General features: G+C 41.2%; 1 protein-coding gene across 1 annotated transcript; it reads left to right on the forward strand.

The window, feature by feature from the left end:
- Positions 1-10830: 10830 nt before the first annotated feature.
- On the forward strand, positions 10831-13644 carry LOC133831016 (large ribosomal subunit protein mL101 (rPPR4)-like). Its single transcript, XM_062261175.1, has 3 exons — positions 10831-10989; positions 11107-11363; positions 12168-13644. The coding sequence occupies exons 2-3, from the start codon at positions 11139-11141 to the stop codon at positions 13410-13412; spliced, it is 1470 nt and encodes a 489-aa protein (XP_062117159.1). The 5' UTR covers positions 10831-10989; positions 11107-11138; the 3' UTR covers positions 13413-13644.
- Positions 13645-24497: the final 10853 nt, after the last annotated feature.

Below are 24497 nucleotides of genomic sequence, written 5' to 3' on the forward strand. Positions count from 1 at the left end.
ATTGTGATAGATGGCTAAGCTAGTAAATTAGGGTATTTTCTGTCCGATTTTCTGTTTGATTTACTTTTATACTTTAATGTTTTCTCTTCAAAATTTTAATGGCAATACTCCTATAAATGATATCGCAATGAATATGTTGTCACACTTGGACTGATACATTGGTAGCAAGAAATGTTTAAAATACCGCTAATATGCCTCAAGGCATTTTGTTTTTGTGAGTGGCGTACGCCTCACATATTTAATTAAAAAAATAATTTTATAACATTTAAAGATATAAAGTAAGATCAATGTGTCTTATAAAACTCAAACATAGAGTAAGAAATGTCATAAAACTCAAACATACCATAAAATGTATATTTTGATCTTGTAATTTTTAGATTTGGAACATACTGAGTTCTATTTCTGCCTGTTGATTCTGTCTGAACTATGTTGTAATTACACAGGAAATTATGAATGAATATAGTGGTTGAAAATAGAGAAATGAAAAAAATTCTCATATTCTACATGGGACGTCGGTCTCCACAAAACTGTCGTCTTATGTATTGCGGGGGACGATGCTTGCACATAAATTGTCATCTCATGTACTGCAGGAGGATGACGCTTAAGTAGGAACTGTTGTCTGATTTACTGCAGTTGATGACGCTTGCACAGAAATTGTCGTCTCATGTACCACAAGAGACAACGCTTGTATAGGAACCATCGTCTCATTTACGACAAGAGATGACGCTTTTATTTAAACCGTCATGTCATGATTTACATGGCATGACATTGCATGGGATGATGGTATTAGAACCGACGTACGAGAGTCCATACGACGGTTTAAAACCATCGTCCCATGTCAATTTTGTAGTAGTGTAAGTACCAAGCCAGGCTGCTTGGTATGTTTTTGGTGCTGGTCGGTAGACTATTTTTGTGTGTCTCCTCCTTTTCCACTGTGGTGGAAAGTTTGTATTTATGCTGTTCCTCTCACCCAAGGGTTGCACCTGAGCATATCTGATGGGGAGATATCCATTTCTTCTCGCAGGTGGTTGCTGTCCTATTTGTTAGGAGGTTTGATCGAGTCTTCAGGGCTGTTAGGAGCTCTTTGCAGATGGTTGGGGGATTCTTCCAGAGTGCTAACAGAGAGTGTAACTGCTTTCATCCAAGCAGGTGTGTCTGTTCATCATACCGACCAGCTACTCTCCTGGAATGCATACCGAGCAGTGACTATTATTCATTTTTCAAGTGGATTCTGACTAGTCTGCATGTGGTACTAACCAGCAAGTTTTCTGGTGGTTCTGCTAAGCAACTGAGCCCCTAGAGATAGTATGTCGAGCAGTAACTTGTCGTATACCCTGCAGGTATACACCGACCAACCTACCGGTGGGTATGCTCAGTCTGCTCCACATGTCCAAGTTTAGTGCCACGTCAGATATGCCAATTTTTTGGATAACATTTGCCCCCCAAGTTTTCAATGGTGCTAAGCAACATGGAAACTTTCTTCTGGAGGTCACCCAGTTCAGTCTGGTCAGGGGTACACACCCCTTGCTACGGGGCATAACACTTGGTGTAGTTAATAGCCTTAGTATTTCTAAGAAATGACCTTTCAACTTTTCCCGCCACTTCTTGGAACCATAAAGCACCGTGATGGCTTTTCTTAATAATTTTATCGACAATTGTGAAATCATTGAAGAGTGGGCTGCCGTGTGCGACGGTTGAGGAGACGTGACTAGAGGGACGTGCTTGCAGCAGTTGAGGGGGCTGCTGAATGGGGGGTTCCATTAAAGCATGGTAGGAGAGTGGGTATTCTTCCTTGTCTATAAATCAGACCAGTTTTGGAGCTATGTGACTCTGTTTGGAGCTATGCGGCTCTATTTGGAGCTATACGACTCTATAAATTAGAGTTGTTCAATTTTTTCGAATGAGTTGTAAACAAAAACTGTTCAACCCTATCTACAAAAATTATTTTATGGCTCTTTCTGTTGCTTGGTACATACCGAGCAACGCGCAAGCACTTTAACATTAATAAAAATTAATGTTTCTAAGTCCTTTTAAATACGCGCTTTTTCCTCTGCTTGTCCATGTATGACTATGGTGCCCCCCAAATGACCGAGCATGATTCATAACTCTTGGGTTATCCTCTTGGTCACTTGCTAACTGACCAGAGGTTCTCATAATAACCTGTTCGGGACCACTTGGGTTTGCCAAAACCTATAAAAGGTTTCATACACTGCCGACAATCTATGAAATAAATCACTAATTAGCAAGATAATCATTGTAAAAGTAAGGCTTGTAAAAATGGACAAAAATCGTGTCTTATTGGTTAAAAATTAACCATACAAGGTGTGTTGCCACTGTGTAGCTTACATTCATAAATATTAATTATCACAATAAATGGGCAAATCATGCCTGTGCATAATTAATAAAACTAACTTTGGTTGGTCGGTGGTAAGGGCAATCGTGCCTGTACCGGCCAGTCAACGATCACTTAAAAGCAATCTTATTTGTAGTACTTCCACAGGTGTTCCCCATTCCAGTAACGGGGGACAGGTACTAACTAGAGATCTTGGTCATACTGCGCTAGCTTGTACGTGCCTGGTGGTACTATCTCGGTGACCTGGTTGAGGCCTTCTCAGCTTGGACCTAGTACTCCTGCCGAAGCATCTTGAGTTTCTAGGAATATTCTTCGTAAGACTAGGTCTCCTACATCAAATTTTCGTTCCTTAACTCTAGAATTGAAGTACCGGGAAACTTTTTGCTGATGGGCGGCCAGACGTATGTTGGACTTTTTACGTCTTTCTTCAATTAGGTCCAAGGATTCAGCTAACAGCTGGTGATTACCATCCTGGTCGTATGCTGTTCGCCTGTAAGACATTGGAGTCACCTTTACGGGCAGCATCGCTTCATACCCGTATGTAGGTGCAAAGGGGGTATCTCCAGTAGTTGTTCGCTCGGTAGTCCTATAGGACCATAGTACTTTAGGTAGTTTCTCAGGCCAATTTCGCTTAGTCTCTTCTAAATGCTTCTTCAGAGTGTCTTTGAGAGTCTTGTTAACTGCTTCTACCTGTCCATTTGCTTGTGGGTGTGAGACTTCTGAGAAGATTTTTGTGATGTCGTGTCTAGTGCAGAAATCAGTAAATAACTGGCTGTCAAATTGCGTGCCATTGTCAGACACTATTTTTTGGAGTAGACCACACCTACAAATTATATTCTTTACCACAAAGTCCAATACTTTCTTGGAAGTGATTGTTGTCAGCGGCTCGGCCTCCGTCCATTTGGTAAAGTAATCCACTGCTACTACCGCGTACTGTACTCCCCCCTTTCCTTTTGGCAACCGACCAATAAGGTCGATCCCCCAAATGGCAAAGGGCCATGGACTTTGCATTTTTGTTAGTTTGTTTGGGGCTGCTCGAGGGATTTTTGCAAATCTCTAACACTTGTCACATTTCGAACATGCAATATGGAGTCCTCATTCATAGTTGGCCAGAAGTAGCCTTGCCTTAGAATTTTCTTAGATAGACTCTACCCTAAGCATGATTCCCACAGAAACCCTCTTGTACCTCTTCAAGAAGTCGTCCTGATTCTGTTTAGTTGACGCACCTGAGCAATGGCATGGAAAATCCTCTTCTATACATGACCCCGTCCAGGATGAGGTACCGAGCAACTTTCCTTATCAATTTACTAGAGTTGTTACGACTGTTGGGCAGGATTTCGTGCTCTAAATAAGCTGCAATCGGGGTCATCCAGGACAGAGTTTGTCTATTAGAAGGACTAGTTCTGGCAGGTTGATACTGGGTCGGTCCAGATACTCAATGGGGACCAAATTGGCTTTGTCCACCACGACACTGCTGGGCATCCTAACCAGTGCATCTGCCATAGCATTTTGTTCTCTAGGTATCTGCTGAATGGTGTATTTCTTAATCTGAGCAAGAAAATCTTTGATTTTACTGAGATAGGCCATCATTTTCTCTCCCCGAGCAATGTATTCTCCGAGAACGTAGTTGAAAACTAGCTGCGAATTGCTATATATCACAAAGGATTCAGCTTTCACTACTTTAGCTAATCTTAGGTCCACACTTAGTGATTTGTATTCTGCTTCGATATTAGATGCCTCGAATCCAAAACGAAGTGCACAATGGATGCGATTGTCCTTCCAGGGTGATTAGAGTGAGACTGGCTCCAGCCAACTGGTCGGTAGACGAGCCATCTACGTGTAGTTTACAAGCTTGTTGTTCTTTTTTGGAATCAATAATGCTGCATTCTGGGTGTCCGACATTCTGCGCAGCATTCGTGCTGCGCTGTAGCTTAGACTCGGATGACTGCTCGGCTATGACTCCATCTGGTTTTGGTACTCCAATACACTCAAGCTAGCGATAAAGTTGTTATTTCGAAGCTTCTCCACTTCCTCCTTTAATGCTTTTGCCCTTGTCTGATCTAGTAACCTCCTTTTTTGTTGTACGGGCTTGAAGTATTATGTGTCAATGTTGAGAGCAAGACTTATAATGGTTGGGCAGCTCCACACCATGTCATCATGTGACCAGGCGAATACATCCTGGTTGTCCCATAGGAACTGGATCAAAGCAGATCTTATGTTCCCGAACAGCCTTTTCCCTGCCTTGACAACCCTGGTCGGGTAATTTGGGTCAAGTGGGACCTCTTCTAATTCTTCGACTAGACCCACCCCTGTATTAGTATCCCCAAAATGAGGATCTATGTCATCTCCCCCGCTTTGGGCTGCATCCTATTTCTTGTGACTGGGCCCTGCAGGCTGGGCGGTACAGACTGTCTTGCCTGCCTTTTTGACTGGTGAATTATAACATTCTCTGCCCACCAATTGGTCCCCCTTAAGACATCCTACACCTGCTCAGGTTGGGAATTTGAGTAATAATTGGAAAACAGAGGTGACTGCTTGGAGGTCATATAGGGCCAGTCGCCCTATCATGGCGTTGTACGGATAGGGAATGTCAATTACCACGAACAAAGTCATAACCGTGTTGCTTTTAGGTGTTGTCCCTACTGTTAAGGGAAACCTTATGCTTCCTGCAGGGGTCATATCATTCCCAGGAAACCCATACAGCAACTGCTAGAATGGTTCCAAGTCTCTAATTCTTAAATTCATCCTTTGTATGGTATTCTTGAATATAATGTTGGCAGACGAGCCGTGATCAATCATCGTTCGAACCACGATGATGTTGGCTATTTGCACCTCTACCACCAAAGGGTCATTATGCGGATGATGTACGTGACTTGTGTCTTCCTCACTGAATGTGATGGGTTCACATTCGTATTGAGGTTGTTTGGGATACGGTCCTGGACAGCCAGTACATCTTCCTCTCGCTCATGTCTAAGGGAATGGTTGTATCTTTCTTGGGCCTTGCCGCTGTTACAGGCCAAATGTGGTCCTCCACAGATCATATTTAGCCGACCAGCAACTGGTGGCGGTAGGAGTGGTTGATTGCTTTGATACTGTTGGGGAGGTTGTTGCTTAGGAGGTTGTTGAAGCTGTGGGTCGGTGGTCGGTCGTACATACCTCTTTAGATGAGCATTATTCTACTGAATGAGGAATGAGGAATGAGGAATTCTATTTCCTCTTTTAGGTGATTGCACTCATTGGTTTCATGACCGTAGTCATTGTGAAACCGACAAAATTTATTCATATCCCATCTACTAGCGTCTTTCCTTAATGGTGGTGGTCTCCTATAAGGTACGACTGCCTGGGTGGCATTGAATACATCTGCTCAGGGCTCCATTAGGATAGTGTAAGTAGTAAATTTGGGCACGTATTCTCGCTATTTTGGCTACTCAGTGGTCTTAGGCTTCTTATTATCATTTTGGTTACTATTACCCCCAGCTCTGTTACTGCGTTTGCCATTTTTGCCCCCATTTTTACTTCCTTCTACAGGGTTGGTGGTGTTCCCAACACTTGTTTTCTCCTGCTCGGTAGTTTCTTGGGTAAGATTGTCCACCTTCCATTTAGCTTCCTCTAGCTTGATAAATTCTTCTGCCCTATTAAGGAATTCTTGAGTGGTGCGCGCTGACTTCCTCTTCAAGCTACTCCAGAATAGACTTTTTACCTTGACTCCCGAATTGATGGCTATCAACTTACCATCATCACTAAGGGATTTCACCCCGGTGGCTTCCTGCATAAAATGTTGAATTTACTCCTTCAAAGGTTCATTATCTTTCTATTTTATGTCCACCGGGTCATTCGGCTCAGCGGGAAAGGGCATTGCTGAGGAGAATTGGGAATAGAATGTGCGTACAAATTCATCCCATGATGTAATCGATCCTGGTGGTAACTTAAAAAACCATTGCTGGCCAATTTCTGACAGGGTGGCTATGAAGATCCTGGTATCATCCCTAACTCCCTGTAAATCGGTCTGTAGTTCAAAGAGATGAACATGAGATACTGGGTCCTCCAGTCCAATATACATTTTCCATGTTGGCATTTTGAAGTTGACAGGTATGGGTAGCTGATTAATACGGTCTGAAAAATGGGGAAACTCTCTGCCTTTCAATTTCAATATCTGTTAACTTGGGGGCTGTCAAGTCCCTTACCAGTTGGGTTAACAGATCCAGCTGGGCTTGGATGTTAGGGTCTGCAGCTGCCCAGGGATGTGCTGCATTGCGGACCTCATCCATTCTCGGGTCTCGAACAGGCTCAGGCGGAGCTACATTGTTTGAGTCTCGATTTTCCCTGCTACGATTAAGAGCTTCTTGAAAGTCTTCACCTTCCATGGGACCCATTCGATTGAAAATAGAGTTTGACTGAGGCCTGCCCCCAACATTTTGACTGTCTGCTCTTCCTGTTACTGGAGGTACTCCATGGAACCCTCCACCTCGGGGTGGTTGGTTGTTAGGGATTTACTGCTCTTGTGGGACAAACGGTCCTTCAGGCTGGTTACCCCCTGACCTTGGTTATGATGCTGGAGAACTTGGCTAGCTACCTCATCTTGATCATACCCATCAGCATAATGGGGTCTAAATGCACTACTAACTTCTAGCTCCTCCCTTATGGATCTTGGTCGGTACTCTTGATGTGGTCTATACCGACCAGGTTGTTGCTGGTAGTTCTAGGGTTGACTGCTCCTATTTTGTGATGGCATTCAGTGATGGCCATCTCGACCCGAAACATCTAGATTTCTTTCTCGGGAACTTCCTTGAGATCTTGGCTGAAAATTCCCTGCTTGGTCCTGCCCCAATCAGTGCCCAGGAAGGACCTGTTCATCAACTGGAAGGGGTGCCTATTATGGTTGGCTTCGACCCCCTGACCAGATTGATGACTCCTAGTTGGACCATGATTTCCTTGCTGGGGCCGAGTTTCTGGTCCGTGCATGACACCTTCACCTGAACCAAATACATGAGGACGTTGCTGGTTATGGGCAGTAGTTCCAGCTGCAATCCTCACACCTTGGGTTTACTACTGTTGCATGTAATTGCGAATAGATTCAGTAGCCTCCCTTGTCTGGAGTTCCATATCCTCTTGTCGGGCCTGTATCTCCCGTGCATGCCGATCCATCCACTCTTAAAAATCCCTGCGCTGCTTCTCGAATGCCTCGTTAATTGCCTGCTGGGTGGTGGCCCGCCCCTGGTTCATAGTAGCAATCCTGCATTTGTCCCATGACCTCTCTCATTTGTTCAATCTCGGGATCGAACCCTTCAATATCTACATGGGGGCTCATGCCGTCCGGGACCTCCAGCCCTTGGTCCTTGCTGGTCGGTACCCCTTACAGCACCTCCACCTAAAGTTCCGGCATGAGTGATTCCAGTAGAAGCGGCAGCTCCGTGCCCTGGTGCAGCGGGCCCAGTGGTTTGTCCCCCAACACTAGATGGGTTCCTAGGCAGTAAGTTTCCTTGTTGCCCATTCAAATTGCTCATTGAAGGTACTTGACGAGAGGTTTCAACCTGGTTCTTGGCTTGATCTTCGGGTTGAGACCACCATCCTTGCGATAACAAAAATCTAATGTGATTGTCTTGAGTTCAGCTCTCATGAAAGCACCAAAATGTTGACTGGTTTTTTAGCCAACTGACGCGGAGTCAAATAATTAATTAGAGAGCTTTCAATTAGACAATCAATGAACAATAAATGAGCCAAGAAACTAGTAATAATGATCAATAAATAATAGAGAACACCAAGATTTATAAAGGTTCAGCCCCAGAGATTGGTAATGACCTACGTCCTCTTAGATTTGTATTGATCTTAAGGGTTAACACAAGATAACCAGTGAATACAGGTAGATTTCTATGTGTAAATAACAATACGGAATGGCATAATCGCTGCTAAGTACCAAGCTAGGCTGCTCGGTATGTTTTTGGTGCTTGTCGCTAGGCTAGTTTTGTGTGTGTCCTCCTTTTCCACTATGGTGGAAAGTTTGTATTTATACTGTTCCTCTTGCCCAAGGGTTGCACCTGAGCATATCTGATGGGGAAATATCCCTTTCTTCTCACAGGTGATTGCTGTCCTATTTGTTAGGAAGTTTGACCGAGTCTCCAGGGCTGTTAGGCGCTCTTTGCGGGTGGTTGGGCGATTCTTGCGGAGTGCTAACGGAGAGTGTAACTGCTTTCATCCGAGCATGTATGTTTGTTCATCATACTGATCAGCTTCTCTCTTGGAAAGCGTACCAAGCAGTGACTTATTCATTTTTCAAGTGCATTCCGCCTAATCTGCCAGTCGTATTGACCAGCAAGTTTTCTGGTAGTCCTGCCGAGCAGCTGAGCCTTTGGAGATAGTATGTTGAGCAGTAACTTGTCGTATACCCTGCAGGTATACACCGACCAACCTGTCGGGGGGTCTACCCAGTTTGCTTCACATGTCCAAGTTTAGTGCCACGTCAGATATGCCAATTGTTGGGATAACATATTATATAATTAATTCAAACAATAATTATAACATTCAATTATAATAAAATTATATTTTTATTTAAATTAATAAAATGTCTTTACATGCTTTTAGGGCATTAATCATAACAATATAAACGACATAAATGTATGAACTGAAATCAAATAAAATGACACAAAAAATTTATAGTGGTTTGGCCCCAAGAGTTGGTAATGACCTACATCCACTATGTTTCATAAGCTTGAGAGAGAATACAATTCGATAGAGATTTTGTATGTAAAGTGTGAATCTAGATCTTAAGAAAATAATGACTGTGACAGATCCTTATTTATAGTCTCTTGATGGGCTATGGGCCCTACAAAATGATCTAGGACCTATACGTGTAGTGTGTGATTGTTATAACTGATTACAGATTCAAATAATACGGAAAAATACATTAAAATATCAGTTACATAAATATCTTGGGATATTTTGTATTATCTCGTGAAATCTGGATCATTTGGCTTAATGACTTAATCTTTGAGCAAGTCTCTACTCGAGGAGCTCCATGGGATGTTACCAGCTTCCTTCTCTTCGAGCAACACACTTGGGAAAATCTTGGGCAAATCAAATTGTTGTTTTTTATGCTGGTGAAGTCTACTCGAGTAGCTCTCGAAATTTGATGTTGTTTACTGCCACGTCTCATCTTCAAATGCCACGTCACCATGTCAAATTTTGGTTTAAACACTCATAAAATATATTTCATGCTAATTAAATTAGATACCTCCAAATTAATTTTTTTATTATATATAACCAAATTCAAAATATTCAATTATAAGTTTAATATACCACCATTTAAATATATATATATTTATATATATATATAAAAATGAATTTTGTGTATTAGAGTGTCCTAGTCAATTTTGATATACGACAGTATAAAAAATACATATATCATGCTATTAAACATATCTACTGTATGTACTATGATATTCTTTTAACAACAACAATTAATATGAAATAATAATAATAATTGAATATGATATAATATAACTCAAATAAGAAAATAACATACAACCATCAAGTTTTTTTTTTCTTTTAAAAATATCTTAACAAATTTATTACACTATAATACAAAAAATTGATATACCATAATAATAAAATTATCTACCATAAAAAAATTCTAACAAAAATAAAATTGGTACATCATTACTAAAAAAAAATGTATATACTATGCTAACAAAATTATATATCACCATTATATATGACAAAATATAAACTAAATATAATCTACAAAATTTCATATACTAGAATTTTTTTTAAAAAAGAATATTCAATGCTTAACAATAAATGTTCATATCTTTTCACTCAAATGTCTATTTCAGATGATTTTTTTTTTTAATTTTAGTATTTTTTAGAGATCTACATGATTAGATCGTGTAAAATCTTAAAATTTATATGTAGAACATGCAATTTAGAAAGAGAAATAAATGATATTAATGGTATGGAGCAATTGAGTCTAATAATTATAAAATGACATATTTTTGGGATAGGTAGTTACGAGGGCATATATAATAATTAGCAGGTATTATTATGCATATGATATTTCTCTTATAATTGCCTAAACTTCTCATTTGGTGCTATTGTAATTAGGGAAAATTACATAAAATACGTTTTTACGGTTAAACATTTTTTTTTTAATTTTACGGTTTTAAGGAAAATTTTACATATTTTTTTATTATTTTAAAGTTATTTTCACGTTGTTTTTAGGTTTTTTATTTTGTTTTCACGTTATTTTTAAGTTTTTTTTGTTAATATTTAGTAGGTTCAGTGAGTTGTTTTCAAATTACTTTTTAATTGTTTTTCCTAAATACCGTATTTTTTGTAATTACGAAACTTTTAAAACTTGAGGGCATATTTTTTAAAACCTTTTGTAATTTCTCAAAAACGGAGATGCTGGTAGTTGTGGATTTTGACCTTGGGCCCTTTATGAAGTGAAACATTGGGCCGAGCCCAGACATTTGGGCCAACTTTGTAAGTATAATTTCATCGCCCATACTAGAGGCATTTGATGGAACAAGGCTGGCTGAGGATTCTCTTCGTCGTCGCACAGTCTCAGAGCTCGGCCGCCTCTCCATCTCAGTCTCAGAGCTCGAAACCCTAAATTTCATCTTCCCTCATTACAGTTACAGGTATCTTATCTATGTTTTATTGTAAATTTTTTATTTGACTCATCTGTTATCGTTTTTAACTAATGTACTTTTTTTTTTAGAATTTATTTTGATTCAATTCTTACAATGTTTTTTTAGTTCCGATTTTGGGGAGAGAGAGAGAGAGATAAATGGCGTTTCAGCTATTCGGGCGTAGCAGGAGCGTGACAAGGCGTTCTCCCAAGTATTTGGACGAAGCTCTGTACAAGAAACTCTTCAAAGATGGCAGCTCGGAAATGAGTGTTCGTCAACAACTCAATCAGTTCCTCAAGAGCCGAAAGCGAGTGTTCAAATGGGAGGTTGATGATACCCTCAAGAAGCTTCGAGAACGAAAGCTTTACAGCCCCGCTATCAAAGTACGTATTTTTCAGAACTTGTTAGTGGTCACTAGATTTTTATATAATGTCTTTGTGTTATTTGAAATGGAACTCAACCTATGTATGAATATGATGCTTAGCATGATAAAGACATGTTTTTTTACTAGGAGAGTCCTATAATATGCGCGCACACTTTGTAGTTGTGTTTGATTTGTTATTTGAAATATGCTTCGTTTTGTTAATGGACTCTGGGGAAGTCTAATCTACACTAAAAAAATATTGAGAAATAGAGTGCAATTCACATGTGAATAGTGAACGATTCCTTGTCTTTTGTGTTTTTTAGGGAGTGAACCAATTCATTATGTTACAGTTTGTTTGCAGTACTAGTTTTTGGTTAAGATGCAACTTAAAGATTATATTCTGCGTTTTGCCATTACTGTATTGTTGTTGAGAATTAGGTGCAAAACATAAACCCGTTCATGCACACGCTACCATGAAATTTTGAACTCCAAAAACAATAGGAATTGCTATCTTCGTGCCTATAATTTGAATTGTGAAAACTATGTTTGGTGGGATCATTAAACTGAATGTACATTGTTGTTTAAGGTTAAGCTGCTGAAGACTGTATTGTAATGTCTGTTCAATCAATGTACCTTCTTTAGTTGTGTACTTGTGACTTGCGGTAATGTAAGATATATTACATTTGCAATAAAGAGTTGGGTATATTTGTCTTTTGGTTAGTTATAGAAATGATTTATTTGGTGGAGAAATATAAATGGTATAAAACCCTTTTCTTAGCTCCTCATGAAGTATTTGTGCTTCGTAAATGTATTTATATAACAGCTTTCAGAAACTATGGTGAAAAGGGGAACAAACAAGACGCTCAGTGATCAGGCTATTCATCTTGATTTAATTGCTAAATCTAGGGGAATTCCTGCTGCAGAAACTTATTTCGTTGATCTTCCTGAATCTTCTAAGAACCATTTGTGTTATGGTGCACTACTCAATTGTTACTGCAAGGAATTAATGACTGACGAAGCTGAAGCTCTTATCGAGAAGATGAAGGAACTCAATCTTCCTCTAAGCTCAATGCCTTATAATAGCTTGATGACACTTTATGAAAAAACTGGGAAGCCGGAAAAAATACCTGCCATCATACAAGAAATGAAGGCTAGGAGTGTTATGCTGGATTCATTTACATATAATATTTGGATGCGAGCTCATGCTGCTGTCAACGACATCTCTGGTGTTGAAAGGGTTATTGATGAGATGAAGAGGGATGGCCGAGTTGACAGTGATTGGACCACATATAGCAACTTAGCATCAATTTTTGTTAATGCTGGCTTGTTTAAGAAGGCAGAAACTGCACTCAAAGAATTGGAGAAGAAAAATGCTCACAAGGATCTTTCTGCTTTTCAATTCCTAATTACATTATATGGTCGAACAGGAAATCTACTTGAAGTTTATCGTATATGGCGATCTTTAAAATTGGCGTTTCCTAAACCTGCAAATGTAAGCTACTTAAACATGATTCAAGTGTTGGTTAATTTGAACGATCTACCTGGTGCAGAAAAGTGTTTCAGGGAATGGGAATCATGGTGCTCAACTTATGATATTCGCATTGCAAATACTATCATTGGAGCTTATGCTAAAGGTGGGTTACTAGACAAGGCCCTGGAGTTGCAGGAGCATGCTCGCCGAAGAGGGGCCAAACCCAATGTCAAAACCTGGGAGATCTTTCTTGATTTTTATTTGAAGAATGGAGATTTTAAATCGGCAGTTGACTGTGTCGCCAATGCAATTTCCACCGGCCGAGGAAATGGCAAGAAGTGGATTCCATCTGCTGATATTGTCAATACTTTAATGCAGAATTTTGAGCAAGAGAAAGATGCAGATAGCGCAGAAGGTTTTGTGGAGCTTTTGAAAAAGGCTGTCGATACCTTAGAGGTAGACGTGTTTGAATCACTAATAAGGACTTATGCTTTTGCCGGAAGGACAAGCCAGGCGATGCGTCGTCGGTTGAAAATGGAGAATGTAGAAGTGGGTGACGCCAGTAAGAGGTTGCTCGAGTCAATATGCGTGGAATGATTTGAATTTCAATTGAATGAGCCACTTTTCTTAAGTAGAAGATTGATGATCGATTAATAAGCTCTTTCCATTAAAGTGAAGAAGATGCTATGTTAAACTCTTCTAGTTCTTAGGTGTTGCAAAGTTTAAAAGTTTGTTTCATTGGCTTTATAGTGACTTATATGTAACTCTAGCTTACAAAAAATTTACAAATCTTTGTTGAAATAGCAGGGTTAACAAGATCAGCAAGGAATTAATCAGATGTAACACTAATTTTTATATGCACTTATAATTTATATCATAAACATTTTCATAACTAATTTTAATGTACACTTATAATTTATATCATAAACAATTTTATAACTAATTTCAATGTACACTTGTAATTTATATCATTAACATTTTTTTAAGTTATTTATACCTTTTTTTTTTGGAAATAGTGAATGCTCACAATAAGGAATGAAAAGAACAAATATAGCAAATGGAGGGATCATTCTATTCAAATAAGTTTACTGTCTAGTTTATCCAAGGGTAAAGCAACCAACAAAAAAGAGAGTTGTCTTTTGAAAATTAGATTAAAAAAAAACTTAAAAATTATAAAGAACATCTGAACAAGAGAATCAAATATTTGATCTCAAATAAGTTACACCAATAAAATATGAGTTTTCGCTTCAAAAAAAACTATTAAATTATTTGAAATTAATATTATTAATCTAAGGGAAAATACCACAATGGCTCTTATATTTTCAAAAATTATTCTATTGGACTCTATGTTTTGCATAATGGATTAAAATAGTACCATAAACTCGATTTTAGTCAAATAATTTTTCAATATGACTAAAATGCTTTCAAATTATAATAATTAACAATTAAAAATATAAACTAAATAAAAAAACAAGAATTTATTTTATTTTAAATTATATTTGATATTGAAAAGTTACAAAGTTATTTTCTTCTCTTCTTTTCCCTTTCTTCTCCCACAACCTAGCTGGCCCAAGAAAATCCATGGCTGCATAAAAATGGCAGTGGAGCTCCCTCTTTCTTCTCTCTCCTCCTCTATTTTCTTCTTGAAGCACTTCAGTCCCCCCCCCCCCCCCCCCCCCACCCCAACTGGCCCTAGACAGAAAATCTTTGGTCTCTTACCCAACCGACCCTAGATAGAGGAGCTTCGGTCTCCAACCCAGCTAAATCATGAAGCTTCATTGTTGGAGGAGATTAGTTCGTGGGTTTAAATCTGTGATGGAGAATCCATTCTTCTTCTTCTTCTTCTTCTTCTTCAAGTCAATATCACGACTTCACCTTCAGATCGACGACATCGATCTGAGGAAGACGACAGAGGCACACACGAGATGAGAAGACGTTCTATGTTGGGCATTCTTTCTCTTTGATTTCTTGGCAAATCTAGATTTTGAGCAATGTAAATTTGGGATCATATATTGATATATTAATGAACACATGAACATGTTCTTATTTTGCTTCCAAATTAGAATTCTTTTTTAAAAGAATGTGTATGAATATTTTATTGTAAATTTGTGAATGTGTATAAATTCCCATCGTTTCTCTATATAAATTTTTAATGAATTTTGTTTTTTTAGATAAATAGGTTTTAGTATTTTAAAATTGTTGTCCCTGTTTTCACCATTGGACACGTGGTAGTCATTAGAGGAGTAATTAAGCTCCTTGAGTGCTAATGAGGGTTCGTATAGTTCGCGTAGAGCTCCTCGAAGTATAAAACTCCTCCGAGTGTTGTGATCTTGCCCGATGTGGATGTCTTCAAGTGAGGCCACACCTCGAGGACACTCCTCGAGGTTCGGATGTCTCCAAGCGAGGCCGCATCCCGTGATATGTCCGGGTGTCTCCAAATAAGGTCACGCCCCGAGGACCATTCAGCTGGTCATCTTGCTTTCTTCATTCACCATTCCTCCAGGTCTAGGATTCTTGCCCTTGGACCTGTAGTAGTTTCCAGGTGTCAATTGCTGCAGCTATGACCCACTAGAAGTTCGCCTGACAACTTTTGGTGAGCTTCAAGTAGTGGTGTTGATTTCGTACACTCGACAATCGACATTTCCCACAATGCCGTCTCACATAGGAAAACGTGTAGCCGCATCCTGACACTGACATATACCTGTTCCCCGTAAAGTTGGTGGGAAACTTTCTACAAATGGGCCCTTTGCAATCTGCCTGGGCCCTTGGTCTTTATTAGTGCATCCCTATGTAGTTAATTAGCATCTGACTTCCCAAATAATGGGGAATGTTGTATCAATTTTCCATTAAGGACATTAATGACCTAGGCCCATATAAATAGGGTTGGGATATCACCTTGTAAAGGGTTCAGAACTTTGGCTAGTTAAGCATTGTAAACTCAGAGCAATATATACGCTGCTTGAGACTCCATTGAAGATTCCTTAATCAAGCTTCAAATCTACTAATACCAAAGACTTGTGGACTACGACTCTTTTATAGCCTGAACCACGTAAAACCTCTGTGTTAATATTTTCTGTCAAGTTCTTAGATTAGGTTGATAGCGAAAAAGTCAGTCAACATTTTGGTTCTTTCGTTGAGAGCCTAAATAAAGCTTGAAGAAAACGACCATGGTGACCACCGGTGTTGAGGGAGAAGAAGCCAACCGTCCACCTCCAGAAGACCTCCCGAAGATGGTCCAGAAGGATTACGATGAAAACGTCGATTACGACGACATTGACGATGGTGGCGATGACGAATATTATGAGGAGACTATCCTCAGCCTATGGACACGGAGGACCCACCAAAGGTGGTGGGGCTTTGCGACCAGGTGGCTACCCATCAACAAAAACTCGATGCTCAGGAGGGAAATATTGCCGCCCTACAGGAGATGGTTAATGCCATGAAGGCTACTCTGACGGCTCAAGGGTTGCGAATGAACCCACATCGCGAAGTACCATCTAGGCAGCCAACTGGTGTGCCACCCGTGCACCCAACTGGAGTGCACCTATTTACGCAACAAGTGTACCTCTCGAGCACCCCACCGACATGGCGCAAGATCCGCCAGCTGGTGTGCCGCCTACACACCTAGCTGGAGTTGGAGCCCCACCTGCGCCACAAGAGTGTGGCAAGGGAAAAGTTGATGACAACCTTGCTTCGAGGAAAAAGAAGGTTCGTCAAGCCCCCGAGGCCAGCAAGCAAGAATAAGGGGCAAGGTGCCCGAGGAAATCGCCAGGTTGCCAGCGCCCATGGTGTCGCAAGTGTTCCGCCTAGGCACGCCGAGACGAACCGCGCTAGTCCTGGAGGAGGTGTCCCCTTGGCACCTCGCCAGCCTTGCAAAACCCCTGGCCCAGGGGCCAACCAGAAGAATTTCTTCGTTATCTGAGAGCAAGGCTTCAGCATCTCGGTTAATAACGAAAACATTGAGTCCGACGGGGAGACCGAGGTGGGTTATCCTGAGGACAGTGGTTGCCACCTAGGTAAACAAGACCTAGGAGATGACTTAAATGATCGTAGGGGTATAGCATCTCCTGGGGGAACCTCCGGGAGGAGAGATCAGCCAAATCTCCGAGACAATCTTAATACCCGGAAGAGAGAACTCCTAGCGTAGAGTGCCTATCAAGACCGCGACCTTCTCCGCACAGAATTAGAGAGCTTAAAAAAGATCATGCTTAGGATGGCCCGAAGACAAGGCCATGACTATGAATCAAAGGATGAGGATAGGGAGCCATGTGCTCCCCACATAGTGGAAGTCTCGTTGCCACGAGGCTTCAAGATGCCAGCCATCACGTCTTATGATGGCAGCACAGATCCCACTGACCATCTGTTGAAGATCAATTGACTTATGTCGGTGCATCGTGTCTCCAGGGATGCGAAGTGCCACATGTTCCTGTTGACCTTGACGAGACCAGTGGATGAGTGGTTCAAGAAGCACAAACCAGGGTCCATTCATTTCTGGAACCAACTCTTGTCCTCTTTCTAAATAAAATTTATAACGGCTAGGAAGGTGAGCTTTGAGGTCAACGCCTTGGCCAACATAAAGCAAGGTCCCTTCGAAACCCTCAAGGCCTACATCTAGTGCTTCAATGAGGAAGCCGCTAGGACCAAGAGGGTCGATGGCCTTGCAGGCAGACATCTGTGTAGGGTCTCCTTTGTGGGATGACCTCCAACAAAGGGAATGTCATAGGCTCGACGACTTCATTGGTCGAGCACAAGAATATATATAACTGGGAGGATGCCCATATTAGAGTGTTTAGTGTACTCGTCACTTTTGCGCTCCGCTGAGTCCTGGCCCTGTGGCTCTAGGGACCAATTATCTGCCTTACACTCCTGTCCAACAGAGTGTGATGAGCGCCCCGTAGTTCAGCCCAGCTGTCCAGTTAGTTGGCTTTAGTGTTGTGCCTCCTACTGGCTTCAGAGCCACTCCGACGGGATATGGAGTTGCGCTTACTAGGTACAGTGCTTTTCAGCTTGCTTTCAGTGCTAGAACTACGACTCCAGCCTAGTCAGCAGCACCCAGCAGGAACCACAGTGGAAGTAAGCGCGGGGGCAAAGGCAAGGGCAGAAAGCCCAAGGGAACTGGGGTAGTTTTGGCAGGACAAGGAGCGGTCCCTAAGGAGAAATATGTTTTGCAGTACTTTGAGTACACAGACCTGGTGGAGTCTCGGGAGAACATCGTCTTGGCAACGGAAAAATACGTCCACTACTAGAAACCACAACCCATCCGGAGGGACAGGGAGAAGAGAGATCTGAACAAATTTTGTCGGTTCCATAATAATGTGGGGCACCACACCAACGAGTGTCGAAAAAACAAGGATGAGATTGAGAACCTCATCAAGCTAGGGCATTGGCATCAGTATGCTCGGGGCGGAGCAAGCTCGGTTCAGGTCCCGACCACAAGAATGCCTCCGCAACAGGCAGCTCCCCAGGCTCCGAGTGCAATACCCACAACCCCACAACAATAGGTAGTCCACGGGCCTCCCCCAGTGATTGGGAGAGTGGGAACTATCTCTAGAGGACCCCACTTGGGGGGCACCTCCTGGGGTTCGCAGAATAGGTATGCGCAGGCCATGAATCACGATGATGAGTACTAGCATCAACTCAGCTACCAATGTAGATGCCTAGGATGACTGACGAAGTCATCACATCCTCTGAAAATGATGCTCGGAGGGTACATTTTCCCCACCATGATCCTATAGTGGTTGAGAGCCAGATTTCCAACATGATGGTGGCTCGGATCCTGGGGACAACGAGAGTTCCGTGAACATCCTATTTAAGTCAGCCTATGAGAAGATTGGGCTGACCACAAGCGACCTATCCCCATGCACTTTGACTCTATACGGGTTCTCGGGGAGAGGTCTTATTTCAATGAGGCAAATCAAGCTGCTCGTGACACCTGGAGAAGTGCCTCGTCAGGCCTTCAAGTACTGCACTTTCATTGTAGTGGACTGCTCCTCGGCGTCTAACACCATCTTGGGGCGTCCGACCCTGGTAGAATTTGGAGCGATCACTTCAATTTTCCACTTGTGATTGAAGTTCCACTTAGAGGTGGGAATTGGTACAGTTTGTGGAGGCCAAGCAGTGCTACAACATGTCCCTCAAGCAATAAGTAATGGTCGTTGAGGCAACAACCCTCGAGCAGCCTCCTCCTGAGGAGATGGAGGTACAGGCTATTCAGGCAGAGAACCCTAATGATTTGGACCCCAGAGTTCAAGAAGAAAGGGCTTTCGAACCCATGGAGGAGGCCGAGGAGGTGATCCTTGACGCATCCCTCCCCGACAGGAAAGCCAAGGTCAAAAAGAACCTCAAGGCGGAGATCCGAGAAGCGTTGGTGAGCTTTCTCTGGGACAACCAAGATGTATTTTCCTGGTCTCACTCTGACATAACAGGTATTGACCCAAATATAAAATGCCACACCTTGAACATCGAACCCAACGTTACTCCAATTCAGCAGAAGCGGAGGATAATTGACCCAACTCGGGCACTGACTTTGAAGGCTGAGGTGGACAAGCTTCTCACGAACGGGTTCATCCAAGAAGCTCAATACCTGAAATGGTTATCTAATATGGTCTTGGTGCCTAATCCAAATGGCACTTGGAGGACCTGTATAGATTTCTCCGACCTTAACAAGGCCTTCCCAAGAGGTTGTTTTCCTTTGCTGAAGACAGATCATATGGTCGATGCCACATCTGGGTACGATCTCTAGTCCTTTATGGACACATACTAAGGGTACAACCAGATTTCCATGCATGTTGCGGACTAAGAACACACTAGCTTCCGAAATGATAAAGGACTGTACTGCTACAAAGTGATTCCCTTTGGACTCAAGAATGTTGTTCAACCTATCAGAGGATGGTAAACCTTATGTTCAAGAACCAGCTGGGTTGGAACATGGAGGTTTACGTGGATAACATGCTAGTCAAATCCAGGATAGCCCCCAACCATGTGGGTAACGACCCAAATTTCCTAATAAGGCTTAAGCCTTGATTAGGGGGCCAGGATGGAGAATTGTGGAATTATGTGATATTATGTGCAATTATGTGATTACATGCATGATTATGCAAGTTATAATATTATATAATTATAATTGCATGCATGTGGGCCCACTTCTTATTAGAAGGGCATTTTCGTAATTTTGGCCATTTAGAGCGTAATTGTATATTTATGTGCATGTATGTGATATATGGATGAGACCACATTATTATGTGGATATGGTTAAGCTATTTGGCATGAGACGATCCTAGGATGTAAGTTAGCGGTTTGGTCATAACGAGATTAATTACTGGGCTCGGGGTGAGCCTAGGGGTAAATTGGCGCTTAGTACATTACTATGAATGAGCGGGTAATGGAATATGATTTATAATTATTTAAGGATATTGGGAATAATGGGAATTGGAGGACGTTAATTATGATTAACGGGAAAGGTGGGAAATGACAGTTTTGCCCTTGCTAGCCTTGAGAGGTTTTATTTGGCCCTAGGGGCATTTTGGTCATTTGACCAATCGATATACTTAGCCAAGGAAGGCTGTAGAGGATTTAAGGTTCAAACTCAGAGGGTTCTCTTTCTCTCTCTCTCTCGATTATTTCCTCTTCTCTCTCGATTGGGATTTTGAAGCAAGCAAGGGGATTTGAGGCTTAAGAATTGAACCTTGAAAGTTTAGAATTGTGTTCAGCAGCTGGAAGGGGTTTAATTCAAAATTGAGGTAAGGTTTTCAGTTTAAATTTCTGAGTTCTTGCTCTGTATTGAGTTTATTTGAGAGCTTGAGGTTTTGATCTTAAGATTGAATGTTTGGTGGGGTTTTAAGTGGTATAAAGCTTAGGTGTTGTTGTTTGAATGGTGGTAATGTTGTGGTGATGATTAATTGTGATATTGGGATTTGTTTGATGAGTTTTGGTCGAGGTTTAGATTGAGAAAAATGCAGAGGAGCTGGGTTCGTGGGGTCAAGTCGCGACCGAGTTCATGCAAGTCGTGACTTGAAGGTGTTCCAGAGCCTCCCCTGGGCTCTGTCAAGTAGGCGCGTCACGACCTGCACTGGGCACCCAGGTAGAGGACCTCTCTGACTTGGCGGCGTAGCGCAGCCCTTGGGGACAGGTCGCCTGAATTCCTTGTTTCCAGGTTGGGTTTTAATGCGTTTTTAGCGCGAGTTTCGAATTTTCAAGGCTCGGGATCGAATCTACTAACCTTTTTATTAGGATTCGAGGTCCCATGAGCTGGGTTTTAAGCCATGAACCTTTTATTACTCATTTTATTGATGGGATTTCATATTTGGTTATGATTAGGTGACAACTAAGGGACCTAAGGAGAAGATCATTCTCAAAGGTCGTTCTTCATTTATTTTACACTCAAGCCAAAGGTAAGAAAACTGCATCCAGTATGTGATGCATGTGATGCATGCAATATATGTGATTATGGCATGGCATGAAAGTGAAATATGGAATTTTCCAGAGCTTGAGTCTCTGTAATTGTGCATGATTATAATTATGCTCTGGATTATTGATTAAGTATTCTAAATGCCTTATATCTAAATATTTGACATATGATATATGTCTCTTTGCATTACCTCATCAAGGAAGCACTGACTTATTAGTCAGGAAATGACAATGGTGTCAGTATTGATTGTGAAGCTGTGACTTATCAGTCAAGATCGGCAGTAGTACTGAACACTGGTCGTATGGTATTGGCTTATGAGTCAAGAATAGTATTAGCGTGTTTAACGCAAGTCGAAATGATTAGATTGAATCAACATAAGCATTAAATGCTTAACCGACCCCAAGTCAAAGAATACTAAAGCGCTTGTCTAGTCTAAGGCTAGTTACGTAGAGCCAAGGCCAAAAGGCTCAGGTGACTAAAACATCACATGGCTTAGGGAGCGGATCCCCAAAGATAGACTTATTACCCATCTATTCAGAGAGTGAATTATTAGTCATCTATACAGAGATAGACTTATCAGTCATCTATACAAAGATATACTTATTAGCCATCTATTCAAAGAATGACTTATTAGTCATCTATATAGAGAAAGACTTATCAGTCATCTATACAGAGATAAACTTATTAGTCATCTATTTAGAGAGTGACTTATTAGTCATCTATTTAGAGAGTGACTTATTATTCATCTATTTAGGGAGTGACTTATAAGTCATCTATTCAGAGGGTGACTTATTAGTCATCTACCCAGAGAGACTTATTAGTTGTCTACCTCAGAGAGACTTATTAGTCATCTACCTTAGAGAGAGAGACTTATTAGTCATCTACTCCGAGTGCAAGGCTTCACAATTATTGATTTGTACCTGCCTGCATGCATGAATAGGGTTATTACTGCTAGGCATGCTTATTGTGATTTAGTAACATGTTATTACCTGTTTATGAGCATGTTTAAGTTTTCTTACTAAGCCTTGGCTCACGGGTGCTATGTGGTGCTGGTAAAGGCAAAAGAAAGCTGGACCATCCTTGAGTTGGAGAGCTTAGGTGTTGATATGTACATATGCGGCTGCTCGACAACCACGACCGAGGGTTTAAAGAGGAACTAGGGTTAAACCCTATTTTTCCGCTTAGGTCGGTTGGTTGTAAATCTTTTATTGTAATTAACCTTTGAAATATATTTTGGGATCCCAAAGTATACAGTAAACGTGTTAGTGAAACGTTGTATCTTTAACCAAAAAATTTAACCCTAAGCTGTTAATCACATTTAGTTACACGATTATGGAAAAATGACTAGGTTAGCGAGCCTAGCATTGTTTAAAATACACAACGTAACGGTCCCTGGGTAGTAGGGTGTTACAACTTGGTATCAGAGCGAGCCAATGTTAAGGGTTCTTGTAGACAAGCTGGGCATGTACACTCGTCACTACAGACAAGCTTCACTTTGGGTATGGTAACCATTTATGTGATTATGTGCTTAACTGCTTAAAGAGAATGTAAATGCTTTACCTGCATATTTTATTAGGGAGCATGAGATTCTGATAGAGCCTAGCTCTTGACTATTGATATGATTATATGATTACCTGCTCATTGAATATATAAATGTGTTATTTTCATGCTGGAGTTGAGAGCATGGTATGTATGTTGGAAGAGTAGGGGTTATGAATTGATGTATGAATGATATGGGCATGTTTTAACACTGCAGTGGTTTGTGAATGTAGTGTGGTAAGATTGTTCTCGTGGGGAAGAATTTTGAATATACTCATTATGTTTAATGGGTCAAGTTATTGATTGTAGATTTAATCAACAGGTATGTATCCAAGGCAGATAATAAGACCTGGTGGCAGTTCTACCGAGGCTGAGAATTATAGCCAGGATCTGAGTTCTGTACCTGCCCTTCAGAATTGACTGCAAATGTTTACATACATGCAATTAAGATTGCAGAGGCAAGAGGAAAATATCAGGTGTATAAAACAGCAACAGGTTCTGCCAGGGAACACCTCTTCCTTTGCTATGCCAAGAGTGGCACTAGTATTGGCTTAGCCTAGGGTTAAGAACAGGAGGGAGTTTATTTGTGGAAGATTCCAGGAATATTTCCCTCCAGTCTTTGAGGGAGGCCTAGATCCATTCAAAGCTGAGCAATGGATGGGCATGATCAGTTCTATTCTCGACAGTATGGGGTGGTAGGTCCTGATAAGGTGATCTGTGCTACATATGTATTGCGGGATGATGCCCGGACATGGTGGGAAGTAGTATCCCAGACACGAGATACAACTGTGATGGACTAGAAATAATTTAGACAGCTATTTAATGAAAGGTATTACTGTGATGCAGCCAAGACTGCTAAAATGAATGAGTTTCTGAATCTTGTTCAGGGAAATGCAACAGTGACCGAGTATGTTAACAGATTCAATGGGTTGGCCAAGTTTTCTTTTGATATGGTACCCACGGATGTGGCTCGGAAGGAAAAGATTATTCAGGGATTGAATCCCAGAATAGCTCAGGGCGTTAGAGTCGACCCAGTGCATGAAGTCTCTACCTACGCTCAAGTGGTAGAGAAGGCTCTTGCTATTGAGAGCACAAGAAATCAGATTGAGAAGGAGAGTGCTGGAAAGCGTAGAGCTTAGACAGTGACACCTCCGTTTATTAGATCGAGCAAGAACAAGAATTGGAGACTTTACCCAAAATGTGCTTGATTTAAGAGGCATCATCTGAAGGAATTCCAAGAAAAGGCATGTTTATTTTGTGGAAACATTTGGGCATCTCAAGAAAGACTGCCCAAGACATAAGACAGATGAGAAAAAGGGGGTGGACAACTCGACTCCAGCTCGAGTATTTGCTCTAATGTAGTCAGAGTCAGAGACTAAGACTGAGACTGGGGATGGTTCCCCAGTGGTGGTAGGTCAGCTTTCGAGTTCTAATTTGTGTATTGTGCTGACTGGATTTGGTGCCATGTTGTTCTTTGCTTTGTTACATCTAGAGAGGCCTAGACTTGATATGCAGGGTACATGGTTATGTTATTATGAGAATGTGATATTATATTATTGACTTTAAGAGATTAGTTAGATTATTGTAGAAATGACTCATCAGTTGATTTGATAGGGTTGGATATGACTGACTTCGATATGATCCTGGATATGGATTGGTTAACCAACTGTAGGGCAATGTTAGATTGTAAGGAAATGATAGTAACTCTTGGGTTTGAGAGTGGGAAACCCTTGGGG

Source organism: Humulus lupulus, chromosome 4, assembly GCF_963169125.1.
Source record: "Humulus lupulus chromosome 4, drHumLupu1.1, whole genome shotgun sequence".
NCBI lineage: Eukaryota > Viridiplantae > Streptophyta > Magnoliopsida > Rosales > Cannabaceae > Humulus > Humulus lupulus.

Excerpts from the sequence above, each read along its gene's own strand:
- LOC133831016 (XM_062261175.1), top strand. The coding sequence starts at position 11,139 with ATGGCGTTTCAGCTATTCGGGCGTAGCAGGAGCGTGACAAGGCGTTCT. Across the intron at positions 11,364-12,167 it reads TTTACAGCCCCGCTATCAAA|CTTTCAGAAACTATGGTGAA; the intron begins GTACGTATTTTT and ends TTTATATAACAG.